This window comes from Mandrillus leucophaeus, unplaced genomic scaffold (genome assembly GCF_000951045.1).
Source record: "Mandrillus leucophaeus isolate KB7577 unplaced genomic scaffold, Mleu.le_1.0 Scaffold405, whole genome shotgun sequence".
NCBI classification, from domain to species: Eukaryota; Metazoa; Chordata; class Mammalia; order Primates; family Cercopithecidae; genus Mandrillus; species Mandrillus leucophaeus.
The window spans coordinates 2,273,787-2,292,872 of record NW_012104310.1 but is presented as its reverse complement, the minus strand read 5'-3'; the positions used below and the strand labels follow the sequence as shown (position 1 = coordinate 2,292,872).

The 19,086-nt window shown below is 37.8% G+C and overlaps 1 protein-coding gene across 1 annotated transcript in view; it reads right to left on the bottom strand.

Moving 5' to 3' along the window:
* NKAIN2 (Na+/K+ transporting ATPase interacting 2) overlaps positions 1 to 19,086 on the bottom strand; it is a 164,466-nt gene that overhangs the window by 9,214 nt on the left and 136,166 nt on the right. The window contains exon 2 of the mRNA XM_011992165.1: positions 18,881 to 18,941. Within this exon, the coding sequence (XP_011847555.1) occupies positions 18,881 to 18,941 (61 nt within the window). The remainder of the gene's footprint in view (positions 1 to 18,880; positions 18,942 to 19,086) is intronic.

The window sequence follows — 19,086 nt, the reverse complement described above, 5'->3', positions numbered from 1 at the left end:
AGAATGGTACATTTATTACAATCAGTGAACCTACACTGACACATTGTCATCATCCAAAGTCCATAGTTTACATTAATGTTTATTCTTGGTGGTGTACATTTTATGGGTTTTGATAAATGCATGACATGAATCTACCATTAGAGTATCATAATAGTTTCACTGACCTAAAATTCCCCTGTGCTCCTTCTAATCATCGCTTCCTCCCCCAACCCCTGGCAATCACTGATCTTTTCGCTGTCTTTATAATTTTGCCTTCTACAGAATGTCATGTCATTGGACTCACACAGCATGTAGCCCTTTCTGGCTGGCTGCTTTCACCTAGTAATATGCATTTAAGATTCCACCAGGACTTTTCATGACTTGATAGTGCATTTCTTTTCTCATGGGAAACCCTTTTACCGAGGCAGAATGTCTCTTCTCATCCAAAGTGGAATGGTATAATGACAAAAACAGAGACCCTGATAGTAGAAGGACCAGGGTTTAATTCTGCTTTTCCCTTTGCCAGCTATGTGACCTTGGATAAACAACTTAACATCTCTTAAAATAGGAATTATCATATTTATCTCATACAATTTGTATGAGAATAAAGTGAGGAGTGTAGAGTCCTGGATGAGACATATGGTGTAAAAGAAGAAAATTAAGAGTCCCTCAAAAAATCCAAGATTTCTTTATAATTCTAAGCCATTCAGCATAGCAGAAAGAGAAGACAGAAAATTCTTAATTTGGGACAACTATAGAACCATAGCCAGTATTTTACAGGAAATGGATCAAAAGAGTGTGATCCTCTTTTGTCTTCTACATTGTACCTTAGCTAATACAAACAGTGCCAGAAGAACTATGTAATAATTACACAGTGACTCTATTTAAAGTTTGCACTTAAAAAAATTATTGACTGGGTGCAGTGGCTCATGCCTGTAATCCCAGCACTTTGGGAGGCCGAGGCGAATGGGTCACCTAAGGTCAGCAGTTCAAGACCAGCCTGGCCAACTTGGTGAAACCCTGTCTCTACTAAAAATACAAAAATTAGCTGGGCATGATGGCTCGCGTCTGTAATCCCAGCTACTCGGGAGGCTCAGGAGAACTGCTTGAACTCCAGAGGCAGAAGTTGCAGTGAGCTGAGATCATGCCATTGCACTCCAGCTGGGTGACAAGAGGGAAACTCTGTCTCAAAAAATATATATATATATATATATATATATATATAGTTTAAGACTGGGGATTTGTTGCAGATAGTGTCTACATTTCTGTTTATCTGGAAGGGCTGTTGTTGACAATGAGACTAAATTAATGACTAGTTTTCTAAGAGGTATTCACCGAGTTAGAGCTTCACTGCTCTGAGCTTCTCTCTTTGTAAGATGGTCTCTACCGTGGTGGTGGAGAGTGGGTTACAATAGATCAAGATCATGGCAGACAGAAACAGTTAAGGTCTCCACTGAAATTGAGATCCAAGTCAAACTCAGGTTTATTAGTATTTTTACTGCTACTGCTGTTGTTGTTATTATCATTGTGTTAGTTTTGAAATATTTATTCACTTGTTTACAGGGATTTAGGGGGGATGGCAGAAAAAAAACAAAACAAAACAAAAAAACATGATAATTACGAACCAAAGATCTTCGGATGAACCAAGGGATAATGTGAAGAAAATAAGATGAATCTTCAAGCCCAATGGATAGAATTAGGTCCAAAAATGGAAAGCAAAGCTTGAGTCAGAAGCAATGTAGACCTTCCAAAGACATGAGAAAAGGGAAATGAGGGTGTCCTGAGTCTGTGGTGCGAATGGAGCTTGAGTGGCCTGGGGCTTGCTCTTATTAACCATGATCTGTATGCTGTGTAGGTGGAGAGAGATGGCTTACAACTCCCAGATTAGGGAGGACAGCACTAAAGCTCTGATGGAAGGACTGTGATCATTCTGATTATTCGGACCATGCTGATGGCCTAGGTATGGAAGAAATTCCAACAGAAGGTGACCCAGAACCAAGATGAGAAAAGAAGCAGCTCTGAATGTAACCAGGCTGGATTTTTACCATTTCACTTGTGAGGGGGCATTCAAATTTAAATCAGGAGCAGAGGGCATATTTTCTATAGTTTATTTTACCTACATGCTTGAGTTCACAGCCAAGGAGATGGTGTACAGCAAATTTTCATGTGCACTTCTTCTCAGAAATTGTTTGAATGTCTTCCTAAAGACCCCAGAGAGAGGAATAGGAGATCAACTGGATCCAACCACCCATTATAGTTAAGATTATGGGGGTCAGCACAGGGAGACTTGATTCTTCTCACCTTTTACAGAAGGGTTCTTCAACCACATATGGAACTTTTTGGGGTGCCATGTAGATAGATAGAGAGGTAGAGGTGTTTTTTTTCCTCTCAAAAATGGAATTAGTGGGGTTAGCTTACATTTTTAAGATACCCTTAAGACCACTTTGTTCTGTTTTCAGTTTCTTTTACATAATGACATTTATTCAGGCTCTAAAGAGACTACTCATATTCTAAAACTTTTCTGAGCAATAAGGGTCATAAAATATTTGACAGATTTTTGTCCAAGTAATTTGGATGGCAGCTAGATGTTTGGGTCGTAACTTATCTCTGCATTATTTAGAAAAGAGTAACTTCTATCAATCAAGAATCTCCTTACATCCTTAAAAATAAACTACGTTCCCCCAAATTGCAAAATACTTAATAGTTCATGAAGCCCTTTCAAGTGATATCATTTATCTTCACAAAATTACTTTGAGGTTGGTAAGAATAATTATCTTAATTTTACAAATCAATACAGATTTATTGAGTTTTATCCTGAGGCCACACAACATTTGAGGATGAGAGTAGAAACCAGGTATTCTATTTCCTTTGTACGTATATTGAAAAAGAGATTTCTGCATTTGACTTATGCCATTCTAGTACATTTTTCGAATGTTATCTACAGTGATCAAAAGCATCAAATCACGTTTTTATGTTCTTTCTAAGTTATTAATTTAACAAAAGTCTTAAGTAGTTGCTTTGAGTTCCCCTTTTGTTATTTGTTCTCCAGCATCTTTTACTCTGTTCTTTCTAGAAAATTTGCTCTTTATCTTCTTCCCATCTAATACTGTAAGAATCTACAGTATTAGATTATTCTTTGATTTAATATTGTAGAAATATTTGGATGTAAACAATGACTTATCAGAAATTACCTTTGCTGAATTTGCCAGTGATAGTTGCCAATGTGGTATTTTGTTTTTTGTTTTTGTAATGTATCTTTAAGAGGATAGCATCCTTCAAGGTTTAGTTCACGTGCTCTGTGTCTGATAATTTATACAGGACACCAAATATGCATTTAAGCCATCCTTTCTTCTGAAAATTATTTATAGTCTCATCCCCATCTTGTAGGACTGATAACGATGACGATTTTTAAAGTTATGAGAGATGTTTTCTTTCATGTGACTTGGCATATTGTCTGTGTAACTTCAATGCTTAACAGAAAATGTGAAAGACAGACAGGAAGTACTAAAAGCCTGAATTAGAATTAGGAGAATGAGAAAGGAAAGATGTCAATGAATTTGAGATGAATGGACAAAGAGGTAGAAAACATAGTTCATGGCAAGTTTTTGAACATGGGGGAAAGGGAGGAAAAGAAAAGGTTCAAAGTTGAGTCTCAGAAATTTGTTTGCCAGGGGCATATTGCTGCTTTTAAAGAAAAAAACAGTGTCAAAAGGGAGTTGGTGTTTGGCTTTCTTTTAGAAATGTAATATTTAAGTTATAAGTGGTACATCTAAGTGAAGAGATGCTTGGGAAAAGGGAAATGTAACTCTAATTAGTGCAAGGGAAATTGGGGACTTGCTGGGATGTTAAGAGATGAATTTCTTTCTCCTCACTCAGCTTTATTTTGCTTCATTGCAACCTATTTCTACTTGATGTATAAATCTGCTTGCTTATTTGTTGATTTCCTCCTCTACTGTAATACAAGCTACAAGAGATTTACTGCTTTCTACTGTTTACCATGCTAGCCTCAGAACCCAGAACAGTGTCTGGCTCATGGAAGACACTCAATAGGTATTTACCAAATAAACTCTTACACCCTTTAGGCTGTAAAGGAAAATAAGGCAATTGATCGGAGCATGGAAGATGCTAGAAAAACTTCCAAGTGAAATTTGGCTGACTGCCAAGGCCTTGAATGATATAATAAAGACTTTTTATAGACAATCTACAAAGTTGTTACCTGGTGCCGTGAGATACACAATAGAAACTTTTTGGATACCAGTAGGAAGAAACCACCACTACATCCTCTTTGGCCAAAAGGAGTGGAAGGAAAGAGGTTACGACATGCATTCGCATCAAAAGGACTCCAGTGAGATGGTCATTCATCGATGAATGCTATTGAGTGTTACAAATCTTGGTAATTGGTAGGAAGAACATTGTTTTCCTTCTGGCCAGTTTATAAAACCCTAAACAGAGGCACACGACTGGACTGAAGGTGAAAAAAAAAGGTACTTTCTTAATCTCTGCCTTTTTGGAGGGATTTGCATTTGGTTCTCTGAAGACAACTCAGGATTTTTTTTTTTTAAAGAGCTATACTGAGGTATAATTGACATGCAAAACACTGCACATATTTAATGTGTGCAATTTGATAAGTTTGGACCTGTGCATACCTGTGAAACCTTTACCACAATCAAGGTAATAACATATCCATCACCTCCAAAAGACAACTTAGAATGCTATCATTTTCTTTGCAAGTGTATTTTCCTTTTGCCTTCATTTTCTTATCTACAGTGTGGGTATGTTTACATCTATTGACCTATGGGTGGGGGCAGTAGATGTACTGTAATAATTGCAAGTGCAATTATTTTAAATTTGTTAAGTGCCATATCAATTTAATAACTATGATTTAATAACATTAATGATAGTGGAATTTAGAAATTACCAAGTAAGATAAAAAAGTTTTTTGAATAAATATTCTTTGTAATATATATTTCCTGTTGTGAGCCTCTCTTTTATTTAAACCTTTTAATCCTGAACACTGAGTTCAGCAAACTTAAAACTGTTTTATTAAATACATGTTGGCAATGAGGTATTGTAATATAAAATTATCCCTTGGTGATTAATGACAAAGCCACTATTCAACATACTCCCTTTTGAAGACAGAGCTGTAAAAAACCATGACGGGAAAATTTAAAAGGCAGTTCATAGGAAGCTAAGCCTAAATATTTAGAATAACTCATTGAAAGACACTAAAATGTTTGATGTCTTTCAGTGAGTTTTTCTCAATACAAAGGAAATTAATAGGGCCTATGAAAATAGAGCGTCTTTCCATTATTTCCATAGGTATAAATTCCAAGGGTACTTAGCTCCAGTAATACAAAAGAAACATAAAACATATCCAACCTTAAGCCAAATTGAAAAGAACCACTTTTTTCCCACTAAGCTCTAGTTGGTGGCAGGAATTCAAGCTGACCGTGTGAGCTTGAGGTGTTCGGTCTGGGCTAAAATCTCTGGATGGACTCTGAGCTATTTTTCTTTTCCCGATAAGGAAAACACAATCCTTTATAGGAAGAGGTATTTTAGCCTGTTGTTGCCTGAAAGGTCACTAAAGTGTTATACCACAGAAGGTTTTTAGCAGGCGAAGCACACGTGGAATGAAATTAGAGTTATTAGCTAAATCACCGCCGACGCTTTGCTTCCTAACCTTGTTCATCAAATATGTTTTCTCAGGGTTTTAGTGCCTTATTTTTCAGTTTCCTTCTTACTTGTATCAGAAACAGATCTTTAATATTTGAAACTTGGTAACACATTCACACATGCTAAACAATGAAAGTGAAAAGCAATAGGTATAATAGTATCATAATAAATAAAGTATATCGTTAGTTGAAAAATCACTTTAAGCTTTTGGTTCTAAAGGCCTAATAAAAAATGAAATATAAGTTCCACTTGATAAACTATTTTGTGTTGTTTTTCTTGTTCATATCTGCTACTTCTCAGTGAGGGCAGTGCCTTAGGTGAGATTTTAAGAAACACATGATGGTTTTCTGCTGAGACTCGGATCTTTTTATCAGGTAGTCTTTTAATAATATAATGCCCGTACTTGATATATCATAATGCCACTACTTGATACATCATTGTAGAATCTGTTTGGTAGCATCAAGATGAGGGGATTTGGAGTCAGAAGACCTGTGCTCCGGTTGTGCCTTTACTTCTTACCAGCATTGGACCTATAATTAGGTCACAATTGCTCTGAGCCTTAATTTCTTCCTCTGTAAAGTGAGGATAATAAAGCAATTTCAGCTTCGAAGGGTTATTGAGAGAATCAGGTGTCATATGTGTGTAATACGTAGAAGCATGTATATTAAAAATACACTATGAATAGGATTGGGATCTCATCTCTTCTTAAAAAGGATTTATATAAAAGGAATGATTGGAATTATGCTTTAAAATGCACATTTAGGCTCTTTACTGAGATAATTAGCTTTTCCAAGGGTAGGAGAATAGATGGAATAAGGCTCAAACGAGAGAATTTTGTATTAGAATTTACTAAAATTTTGTATAGAGTGACAAAAGTGTAGAAGACATCCACAGAAGCCGAGGAGACTAGAGGGAGGTCTATGGAGAGCCTTTAAATGCCCACTTAGTTAGTTAATTGTGATTTGACAAGCAACAGGAATAGCCTGTGTGACATAATGCAGAAGAAAAATAAGTTAATTTATATTTTTTAAAAATTACGTAGAACTGAATTTTCATATTTCAAATTCTTTTGGAAATGGCCTTGTATATTATGAGAAAGAACACAAATAATTTGGGGCTAGCCTTGTCTGTGGTCTATGAGGCTTTGTGGCATATGTGGGCAAAAGGAACTGTCCAATGAATGGTCAAGAATGAAGATCCTGAGAGCTCAGTGTCCTGGATCAGGCAAAACGACAGGCCAAAGCTTGGCGGATGGATTACTTTGTAGAGGAGAAGCTTACCTGTTCCTCTCAGGTTTGGGCAGGGTTGCAAGAAGACAAAAGAATAATTGCCAGTAGAGATTTGTTGAGGTTCTTGAGGGAAAATCAAAGAAGTTTCTGTTTGATAGATTTGACTTTTTCAGGTTTCAGTACTTGGTTTAAGGATCCTGGAAAGGTGTGGAACAGGTCCCGTGGCCAGAGTGCCACTTTGTCAAACGCAGATGAATGAAAGCATGGTTGAGCTGGAGACAACACCCAGCTGAGTGTAGCAAGTACACATTTGCTGTTGGGTTTAGTTACTTTCTCCAGCAATGAGCAATCACCCAGGATTAGAAGTGGAGAAATTGAATCTGGGCATTGTCAGGAACAGATGTTGAAAATCCAAGCGTAAAGGATGTACAAGCAAGGAAGGAAACCAAGGATGCTGACAAGAACACTGCTGCCTTTGCTAATCCTGGAGATAGATAATGAGTAGGAAGACCCAAAGCATGAGAAAACCATAGGTTCAGGTGGAGGGAAGCTTCCAAATAAGGGTGAAGAAAACTTTTTCCAAGAGGGAGGCAGGAGAACAAGGAAAAAGAATAGGTAGGTGTTTACAGTCAGGCAGAAAATTCAGAACTGGGCATCTTAGAGAAGCCTCTTTCCACCAAAATGAAGGTGATCCATGATGAAGGGAATGAAGGTGGCAGATGAAGGGAGTAGTGATGAGGGAGATGAGAACTAACAGGGTGGAGAAACTATAAAGCTAGAGTCAGAAAATTATGAATCCGATATCTTTTGAGACTTTCAGTAAATGTAGAGAAGCATGAAATGAAGATTATGATGAAATAACTAAGGCAGCTTCACCTTAAATGTGCCTGGGCTCACTTTGTGCCATGCCATTTGGATGGATTAGATTTTCCAGTCTTCATTTTGTTTTCCCCTGTTAGAATTGCTTTCAATTATATACGACATGTCTTTCAGATTTCAGAAATTGGAAGGAGCAGTTATTACAAGCTATAGGTGAGCTCTTTAGACATGATTGGGTATGTCTTCTCAGCTGACATCCAGAATATATTTAGAATCCACAGCCCATTTAAATGTAGGAATTTTAATTAGGGTTGTGGGTACATTAACATATGCATATTTAGGGAAATAAAAAATAAAACATGCGTGCTGTAATTATCTATTAGAGACATATTCTTTACCTTGTAATCTTTGCTAACATAATCTTTGTATCATTTTACAGCCTCCAGAAATGAAAATCACAAAACTCCTGAGCCTAAATTAATCATCTCCTTAGAACAACAGTAGCAATTCAGGAAAGAGAATGTCCCACAGTTACTCTAACATTTTTATTGGTATTTGGGAAAGCTGAAACTAGATTTCCTATATCGAGTTCATTAAAAGAACTTAAGATCATTCCTGTGTGACTTATGGTGTACTTTTGGTCAATATCGATCCGAAAAGTAGTGCCTTTTAAAAACGGCATGCCTGTCTTTGTTAAGTTCTACATAGTCCTCTAATTTATCCCTTAGGTTTCAGCTGAATCATCATGTCTTCAGTGAAGAATTTCCTTATCTTCTAAACTGCATGAGTTCTTCTTGGGATCATTCCCATGGCACCTCCATCCCCTTTCCTTGTGTGAACTTTCATCACGCTTCACTATAATTTCTCTTTCTCTTGTAAATTGTGTGACGGATTGTGGGCGCCATAAAGGCAAAGATGGTATCTGTTTGGTTCCCTGCTTTATCCCTAGTGACAACACATAGCCTACCACCCAGTAGTTGCTCAATAAATATTTGTTAAAAGAATTTGTCTCAGGTATCGCAGTGAAGTGACATGGAAAGTATTCTTCGAATCTTGACATCGATGTTCTGCTCCCAGTTCTGCCTCTAAATGATTGTTTAACTTTGAGCAAGTCAATTTGAGTGTCCCTTTCCTTAAATGTAAAATTAGGGGATTACAGTAGGTGACCACTAATACTCTTCATAACTTTATGATTATACACAATTCCATATTTCTGGGATTAGTTCACACACGAATGTTAGCAATATAATAAATATAATATTTAAAATGAGCAAATCCACAAAGGCAAAATGAATGGAAAAAATCAGTGCAAAGGAGTTATTTCCATCTGCTTGTTACTATTATGCATTGATTTTACTAAGTGAGTTTCCAGAAAGATTAGTTGCTGAAAATGGAAATTGGAAATTGAGGCATGAATGGGAAAACAGAATGATGAAAAAGTTGGGGACTTGGAGAGGAGAGTCGGGTTGACGGGTTTGGAGCCAACAGAAATACTGTCCGCTGTTCCATTTAATTCAATGGTGAAGGTGTATGGATGTGTGACTATGTGCTTCCCTTTGCAGTGCCACATTTGGGAATTCCTTTAACATCAGCTTCATTAGTTACAAAGGCAGCAATCCATATCCAATTTTCATTTTGTAGCAGGATTGTTAATGTATAAACTACACTCTTTGTTGAAAATATTTGCAATTAATCCTATAAACAAACAAACAAACAAGCAAATGCAAATGTTACGCTGCCTGCCCCTGCCAACCCCGCTGACTCTGAGGTCTGGTCACCATTTATTATACTCAAAAATGAATTGAAATCCCCACTTTGGCCCTAACCTAATTTTCAAGTGATAATAGGCATGGATTCCCAGAAGCACTTTATGCCTCTTGATAGTAACATCCTAATTTCCTTTCCCGGTAAATGTTTTAAGTAAGATTTTAGCACCAAAGGAAATTAAACTTTAAGTTAATCGTAATTATAAAATGCCATCACTGATTTTTGTCTTCAGCCTAATTACTTTCTATTATTTAAACAAACCGCACCTCCTGTGAGTTTTAAGTTTGTTTCTCTTTCATTTCCTGACACACAACACCAACCAATCATAGCGGAGGCCTCCCTGAGTATCTTCTGCCAGAGCAGCCTCATTTAAATGTCAAATAGGATTGAGGGTTTGTCTCCAGCTCACTTATTTCCAAGGCGCTCTTTCAGTAGCTAGGTGTAAGGCTGCTTCGCTCAGATGTTTTCGTTCTGCATACCTGGTGGCCATCCTTAGAGATCTAGTGTTTCCTAGTCCTCCTGCTGTTAAGAAGGAGACCTCTGAGCCCAGCCTTCTGTTTCTATGAGATGCCACTTCTAAAACTAAAGCAGAACTGGGCATAAGGAAGTGGGCAACGGCCAACATCATTCATCAAGAGTCTAACTTTGAATGTCATCTTCTCAGCTTGTCTCTGATTTGGAGGGCTTTTAAAGAGACTTCATTTTCCTGTGCCAGCTCTTTGTCTTGCTCTCATTTGTTCTTTAGAGATGGAACTAAAGGATCCCAGCGACTTCATTTTGTGAGCGTGTATGTCAACATTCTGCTGCAAAAATCACCTCACTTTTCTGCTACTTGAATGTTTTCTTTCTCATATCATTATCCATGAGAAATTAGAGATAGATGGTGAGGAAGCTAGTCCACGACACCCACTGCTGGTAGGCTGTGGGGGTCTGCACCACTGGAAGAAGCAGAGTCAGCAAAATCAAAGGTTTTTGTTCATTCATTTCTATAAATGTCACTACTTGCTCTTCCTTTAAGTCACATGCTTTCTTTTTTATTAAGGCTATTAAAACAACATCAGTATTCTTCATCTGCTGGATAACTTCAGTTCACCCTGTCAGAAATATCCTTTGCATAAAAAATACCTCTTTTGTTACACCCCAGTTAAAGGCCCTCCTTTGCTTATCTGAATATTGTTACCTCTATATTGTTTTGTCGAAACAAAGCTCTGATTGTTCCTAATTAACAGAGGAGAGAGAATGAATCAGATTCTTTCCCCTCATATTCTTGACTTGGAAATATCAGATTTATTTAAAGATGAACATTGTGTGTGTGTGTGTGTGTGTGTGTGTGTGTGTACGAGTGAAAAGCAATATAGTATAATGGAGGAGATACGATATTATGAGAAAAGAGAGAAAATAAGAAGTGAATGTTGAAGAATCAGACTCAGTTTTGACCTGAATATATAATTTTAAAAATATAGCTTATGTGTTTTCTGTTAGATGATCACAAGAGGGAGCAATTTAATAGAAGGCTGAAAAACAAACCAGTGTTCACCCATCTGGGGAGACAATGTGAAAATTATTACATGTATCACTGTTGGAGAATGCTGTTGTCACTAATAGGAACTTGAATTTGATTGACAGGAGGAAAATTCATATGTACCATCTGTCTCAGGTGTTGATCACTTAGTTTTATATATAGCAGCACATCTTTCTTCCTCTTGTTTAGAAAATGATAGGTGTTTTATTCAAATTACTTATTCATTTACTTAGAATACATTGAATTCTAAGGAGATGTCATATTTCCTTGGCAGTTTCCGTATAGGTCAAGAAATGTTTGTGGAGATCTAATTGATTCATTCATTTATTTTTCAAATACTTCCTGAGTCCTTTTCTAGGTTGGGGATATGGTAGATGCTAAGGATACAGTAGGGAACAAGACAGGGGTGAATCCTGATGATGTCTCCTATTATTCTTCCATCCTGAGTGAGTGAGTGTGTACTGTATTTGAATGTTGGAAGGTCATGAATGAGTTAGTGACTTTGAGCAAGTCATTTGATCTTCCTTGGCCTATAAAATTAAAGTGCTGAAATAGAGCAGTTGGCTGGTTTCCATCATTTTAAACCCTGTACAACTCATAATTCAAAACAAATCATAAACAGAACAAACAGATATAAAATTAAATAAATGCAGAACTTCTGTGCTTTGGTTTGGGGGGAATGGGAAGGAAAGGTGAAAGATGACACCTTTTTTCACCTTGGCCCCACTGGGATTCTGTAGGCACAGTGAGAGATTAGTGGAATGCAAAGCCTGGGTCTTCAGGCTTTGTGATCCTGTTCAGAGATGAGAAAATAAATACCAAGTTTTGGTTTAGTGGGAAACTGGCAGATGTGGAGAAAATGTGTTCACTCAGTCACCATCAAATTCATAAGACAAATGTTATAAAGAGAAGATAAATTAGTAAGATACTAAGATTATGTTACATTTTATTTGATTGCTTCAGTATGATGCCAGATAAGTAAAATAAACATATTCTCACAACTTTGCCTGTCAACCTGGCAGCCAGGAACTTGGCAACTTTTCTGAACTTCTTATCATCCCCTCTTAGGTTATGTTTGGAGAGTGATTTATAAACGTGAAAGAAAGCTCAGACTACCAAACAGAATGTATGAAATAGCCCTAACGATCAGATGGGAGGAATGCAGTTAGATGATAGATAGATAGATAGATAGATAGATAGATAGATAGATAGATAGATAGATAGATAAGAAGAAAGGAAGAAAAGAAGAGAGAATGAAAGGAAGGAAAAAGGGAAAGAAGGAAGGAAGGAAGGAAGGAAGGAAGGAAGGAAGGAAAGAAGGAAGGAAGGAAGGAAAGAAGGCAGGCAGGCAGGCACATAATATACCAAAATTTGAGCTGAGTATCAGAACCCAGAATTATGAGGTTATTTTAATTTTCCTTTTTTATTTATCTGTATTGTCTATGCTTTCTGCATTCCCTTATAGACAGGAAGTAACAGATATTTTTTTCAAGGGGAAATAGTTCTACCTGCTCCCATGTTTACCCACCCCCATGGTTGAGAGTGTAAGATTGTGCTCAGAGAACTGCATTCAAATTCAATGATCCTGACAAACTGGAGAAATGATAAAAACATACAGAATGGAATTCAATACACAGACGTGTAGGCCAGCAGGTTTTAGAAGAAAAATCAAACAAAAATAACAGAAAATTATTAGCCCCAGAGAAGTGAATAATTTCCTGTGGTTTTCTTTTCAAATGAAAGATTCAATAAATCAATTGTGACTTTTATCCCAAGGCCAGTTGATTTTGAGGAATTCGGGACAGGTTTTGACACATTTGTGCTTGGCTGGTGTAAATGTGCATGTGTCTAACTCCAAGTTTAAGCATCTTGAATTCATTTTTCAGCATTGCTTTCAAAATAAGTCCCTTAGGATATTATTTTTTAAATGATATTCCATGTCTCTTTCCAGATGATTTCAACATTTAACAACATTTGCAAATACACTGAATCTCTTTCAGCAAAGAGAATGACTGCTTAGTAAAATGAACCCATTTGATAGAAGACCAACATTTAGTTTTAGTTTAACTATTAAACCAATGATTTACAAGAACACATAATAAAAATTGAGAAGTCATATGATTTTTTTTTTTTTTTGCTATCATGGATTAGCAATATTTGCCATGGCTGCATGGCTTCCTTTTAATTGTCACATCTAACAATGCTAATTAAGCACCGAGGACAATTTCTGGTTCTATCACTGTGAGTGGGCATCTGACTGCAGTGGGGGAAAACCCAAGGATGAAGTGAGACAGAAGAGTTACATTTATAATAAAAGGCACACCCGACCAGGAATCTCCAAACATTTTCTTTCTTTCACAGAATAGTGTAAAAGAGAACAAGCAGAGGGGAATAGAAGACGGGAGGCCATAAGGAAAACTCTGCATGGCTGGTGACAGATGAGACAGCAGAGAGCCCTGCCACAAAGACAGCACAGCCAGATGTCTGCTTTCCTGGAGAAAGCCTTTTCTCCCAAGATGTATCACTGCCTTTTCATGAACAAATATATAAAAGTATGTTGTGAAGGTAGCCCACTCAAATAGGGTTCTAAGGTCAAGCCACATCCTTCAGAGCAGGGGCCTCAGCTTTCATCCTGGTGAGAAGCTACTCATCTAGAGGGGGATCACCCCACAGCAGGAGATGCTGAGCGGGAATTCCTGCCTGGTGGCGGTGAGTATGGAGCTGACCTGGCAGCAATACAGCCCTGAAGCCTCTTACCCACAGGCATCTGATGGGCCTGTGAGCTGCATCTATCCTCAATCTGTGCCCTACATATATTTTCAAATGTCCAGGACACACGTGGAGTGTGTGTGCATGTGTGTGTATTTGGATGTGGACTGAATTGTGATCCTCCTCAAATTCATATGTTGAAGGTCTAACTCCTAATATGCTTGACTGTACTTGGAAATTGGCCCTTTGAAGAGGTAATGAAGGTTAAATGGGGTCATAAGGATAGGGCCCCAATCCAACAGAAAGTGCCGTCTACAAGACAAAGACAGAGGCCTCAGGATAAACCAAACCTGAGGTTTCTAACACCTAGACTTTGGAAAGCAAATTGCTGTTGTTTAAGCCACTATGTCTGTTGTATGTTTTTATGGCATCCGTAGCTGACTAACTCATGGCGGAAGGAGTGTCACATCTAATTTGGGATCTCTGCTCTGAGGGTGGCCGTCATCTCCTGGTAGGCACAGCAGATGGCAGTGGTGCCCTGTGAGTCTGCACAACCAGCTGGCCTGCCAAGCTGTGGCTCCGGCTTAGATAACTAAAGGGTTAGAGATGTAAACTTCAAGGTCCAGATTTTTTTTCAATGGAAAAAAAACAAAAACCCTTGCAATATAGTGTCTACTATGATCTAAATGTTAGTGTCCCTCCCCAATTCGTATTTTGAAACATAATCACCAACGTAATGGTGTTAGGAGGTAGGGCCTGTAGGAAGTGGTTATGTCACGACCGTGGAGCCCTCAGAAATGGGATTATTAACCTTTTAAAAGAGGCCCCAGAGGGCTGCCTTGCCCCTTTTCACATGTGAGGTTACAGCAAGAAGGTATCACCTATGAGCAAGGAAACCAGCCCTCACTAGAAGCCATATCTTCTGGTGCCTTGATGGACTTTCCAGCCTGTAAAACTGTGAGAAATAAATTTCTGTCATTTATAAGACACCCTACTTATAATATTTTGCTATAGTACCCCAAGGGAACTAAAACAGTATCTCTACAAATATTAATCAAACTGGACTCTAGAAGAGTAATGAGATACTGCTTAAAAGGATACATAAGGGAAAAAATTCTCAGGTGTTTGATGTTCATGAGCCTCTCTGTTTCAATGACGATTTACTGCTATTTCATTGCGTCTAGGCTCGAGTCTTTGCTCATTGAACTCAAACCCTCTCCATTGCTTCCTGGAGGTTTCTGCCTCTTTCCTCTGAAGTTTCCTGGATACACCTGTTGCTGTGAGGCTGAGGTATCAGAACTGAGCACATAACTGATTAGCTTCATGTTGACTTCAAGAATATTTTATCCAGTTGCCATCATTGGGCCCTTATCTCCACAGTTGTTCTAAGCACTAGCTACCGAACCAAAGCTGTCCTCTGTTCCTTATAAGGCTCTTAATAATGGACACTTAACCAATTTGGCAAGCAGGTAGCTAGCACCTACTCCTGACACTATGCTTCATTGCAAATAATGATGCATTATTGCAAATCCACAGTGGGTAAAAATAGGCACATAGAGACCCTCTCAGTGTTTACATGTACATTAAACCCCTCCCAAGTTTCAGGGTTTGCTTGAGAGTGGTTTTATTTTAACCTTTCACCAAACTTTTTAAGGATCGGGATAATTTTTATAATATAATTACCAAAATTACACAGAAAAGTCAAACCTAGTTTACTCGATGGATTGGAAGTCATATGTCCAGGCAGTGTCTGAGGATGGACATCAGGCAAGTGATCATATATGGAGAATATCAACCCAAAGCACTGTAACCAAAAGATACTCATAACTGTCTAGGTGTGAATGACTACAAGTAAATGAACCTAACCGAAAGTCACCGAAGACCACTGGACCGAGAGCCAGTCCAAATGAGCATGTCCTCCCACCTGTTTACTAGTCCCATGAACATCTGAGATAAGCGTCAGTCTACTTGTATATAAAAATTTAAAAAAGAGTTCATATTTTGCCCGCTGAGCAATAAGATTAACATGATAAAACTTGTCTTTGAGAAGTCTACTTGTGTTTTGGATTAATAAAGGCAGATGTGGTGTTGTGGTCAAGATACACATAAAGACATATATGTTATTTTTTGGAGTCTTTTGGGGGAAAAAGTTTATTAGATGCTTGAGAGACAACTTGATCTTCCAACAGATATTAGTGACTTTGAATCTCCTTGAATTTACATCGCTTTGGCCAAAACTTGGTTTAGCGCAGAATTCCTTTAGAAGAATTCTCCGGAATATGAAGTGCTTTTTTATAGAGGCAGCCGGCGGCGGGGAGTGGGGTTGGTGAAAAACAGGAGTCCTGTGTTCAAATATTTTGGGAGACTTGCATTAATAATACTTTTAATTTCTATAAATTGATGCTTTAACATCTACAAAATGACCACTAGCTGTTTCCAAGTAAGCCCTGACCCACCTCCAAAAAACATGTGGAGACTTTAGATAGCCCTAAACCTATGCGTTAACAGTCACAGTGAACATGAATTTCATGGGGCACCACTTTGTAACACAGTTAACCTGTCCTAATAAACCTTCCTACCCTGCCTCATCCATTTCTTCTTGTAGGACTCGAACTAAAGGTTCCGCTCTCCCTCTGCCTCATGACTGACCCCACTCCTGCCGCTGTGGGGCATGTGGTATTCTCCCGGGGGAACTGTGGGTATAATCAAGCCGTAGAACTCTTTCTGGTTCTTCTCTTTGATCTGTGTCTGGTCTCAAGGTAATATAGTTAAAACAAAACTGTGGGTTAGAAAAAAAAAATGGACATACTTCTTTCTGGCAGTACTCTTAGAAATGTTAATATATAAATGTGCATTCTAAATTTTCAGTGTCAACCTTACTTGGCTTTGTATTTTTTTTTTTTTTTTTTTGAGCAGTATGTCTTATGGAACTAGCATTTCTGAGATCTCCTTTGAGAGGTGCTATTCTGCCGAAATGCTGATTATGCATGTAGGAGACATGGTATGTCAGTAAGTATTGTCTGAAGATAAAAATGCACTGGTATCGTTGTGAAATGAAATCAAACAACATAGCCCAGAGAAAGCCCAACTTCCATATGAAAATTAACTGGGGACTTCCCCTCCATCAGGGATTTGGCACACAGACACTGAATGGTAATATCTCAATGAACTTACATAGTGTGTGTGGTCCACGCATTTTAAAATCCATATATATTTTGCCCTTTCTAATCTTTGAATAAATCTTTTCTGTATAAGGCAAGTGCTTACTGGATGTCTTCTCTTATATAGGCGCTAGGCACTTCAAACTCAACCTGTGCAAACTGAACTAGTGATCTTATTCCCATTTTTCTTCCCAAGTGGCAATTCCATCTACCTATTCACTTGCATCAGACACCCAGGAATCTAACAGTCTCCTCCTTTTCCCTTATCACAGTACCCACCACTGCCCACTAATCATGTCATTTTGGCATGTCTCATGGCTCACCTATCCTCTCTATCTCCAATACCGATCCTTGTCCAGATTCACATTATCTCATGTCTCACTTTCATGGTGTCTTAACTAGTTCTCTTCCCTAATCTTTCCCCCTCGAGTCTCTTCTTTATAATGATGCTAATGTATTTTTTCTAAAGAACGTTTTTGATTATGTTATTCTCTTTTTATAAGCTATCTGCCCTTTGATCTGTGATTGTATTATATAGAGCTCAAACTCCTTAATCTTTCATACCCACTTTTATACTATCTCATTCATACATGTTTTTCCAATTTTCTCCAGCTGTCTACCTGTAGCACAGGAAACAAATTCAGTCACATTAATCTGGCCGTGATGTGCTTTTTCACCTTTTGCCTGGGACCACCCCTCGCTTCCATACCGGCAACACAGTAAAGATCTATTCATCTTTTGAGATCAAGCTCAAAAGTGTTCTCTATGACCCTTCTCCTGATCTCTTTCTTCTCTTTACCCACAGCATGCACTACAGAGTTTCATACTTGTTTGCTCATATGTTTGTTTTACCTACTAGTTGGCAAGTTCCTATAGGTAAAATATTATGTGTGAATCATCCTAAAATCTCCAAAGGCTCACATAGCACTTAAAACACTAAGGAATATTTTACAAACGCTTATTTATTGAAAGGACCATTTTTCCTTTTATATATGAAATAAATTATAAACTATATACTTCTGATTTTACATCATGTATGAGTATGATTGAAAAGTGCCTCTTCTAAATTAATCACTTGATATTGCCTCTTCCTTTCTAGTATAATTGGAAAGGGAAGAAGAAACATATATTTATCTTTGGATGTTTTCCTCAAATCATCAGATTCTCACCTTCCTCTTTCCTTACTGTTTCAAACACCCAATATTATAAATATTTTTTGAAACCAAGAAAAATGATTCCCAATTCTGATTTTTCCTGTGAGTAAATGTAACTATATGGGCAATTATCCATTATAGTACCCACAGAGAATAGAAGTACTTTCCCCAGTTCTCCTATTTTAGATCCTTAGGGGCAGGGATGGAATAAAACCTTCTACCCTCCATGTTTTGGAGAGCAGACAATGACAGAGCCCCAGGAGGACTGTAAGAGTGTACTGTGATCTAAACTCTGGATCAAGCAATACGTCTCAATGTTGAGCCTTTGACATAGTTAGAGTTCTAGTCATTTGTATCAAATAGTAGGAACGAAAAGGACAGATGGACATTTGATTTCCTAAAGACAATTCTCTGAATTAATCTGAAGTCAGTTTCCATAAGAATCTTAGCAACTACTACAAATTGTTGATTTTGGGGATTTGTAGTCTTGGGTGAAATTGGTTAGTTATCAATGCCTAATAAAGGGATCATAAAAAGAGAACGGTCAAGTTAGCCACATTTTAAAAACATTTCCATCTCCAATCTCCCCTCTCTGTTCCCTACTAGAATTTTTTATAAGAGGAAAGGATTTTTAAAAGCCCTTCAAAGAAAAGAAAGAAGTTATGTTTTCAAAATGGGTGCTTCTCCATTCTTCACTTTGCTGGATACCGTTAAGATAAACACTTTGGTCTGATGGGCACAAAAGGCTTATTCTCCATTCTAATGCTGTGTTGTGGGATCTTGTCTGAGGACTAGGAAGGCTAGGTAGGAGGCAGTAAAGAAGATGCTTTGAATTTGAAAGAAACAGAATAGAGCTTTAATACTTACAGCTGTCCTCTTCTTCAGTTATACATTTCACAACATAACAGGCGTAGATGAAACCTGCCAGCTGAAACAAAACAGAGATGCTTTAGACATCAGACAAAGGCACCAAAACCAGACCTCACTGGGGAGTGACTTTTCAAAGTTAAGCAGTTTACAACCAGACTCAGGGCTCCAACATGGCTCATTGGACTGGATCTTGACTCCAGTGT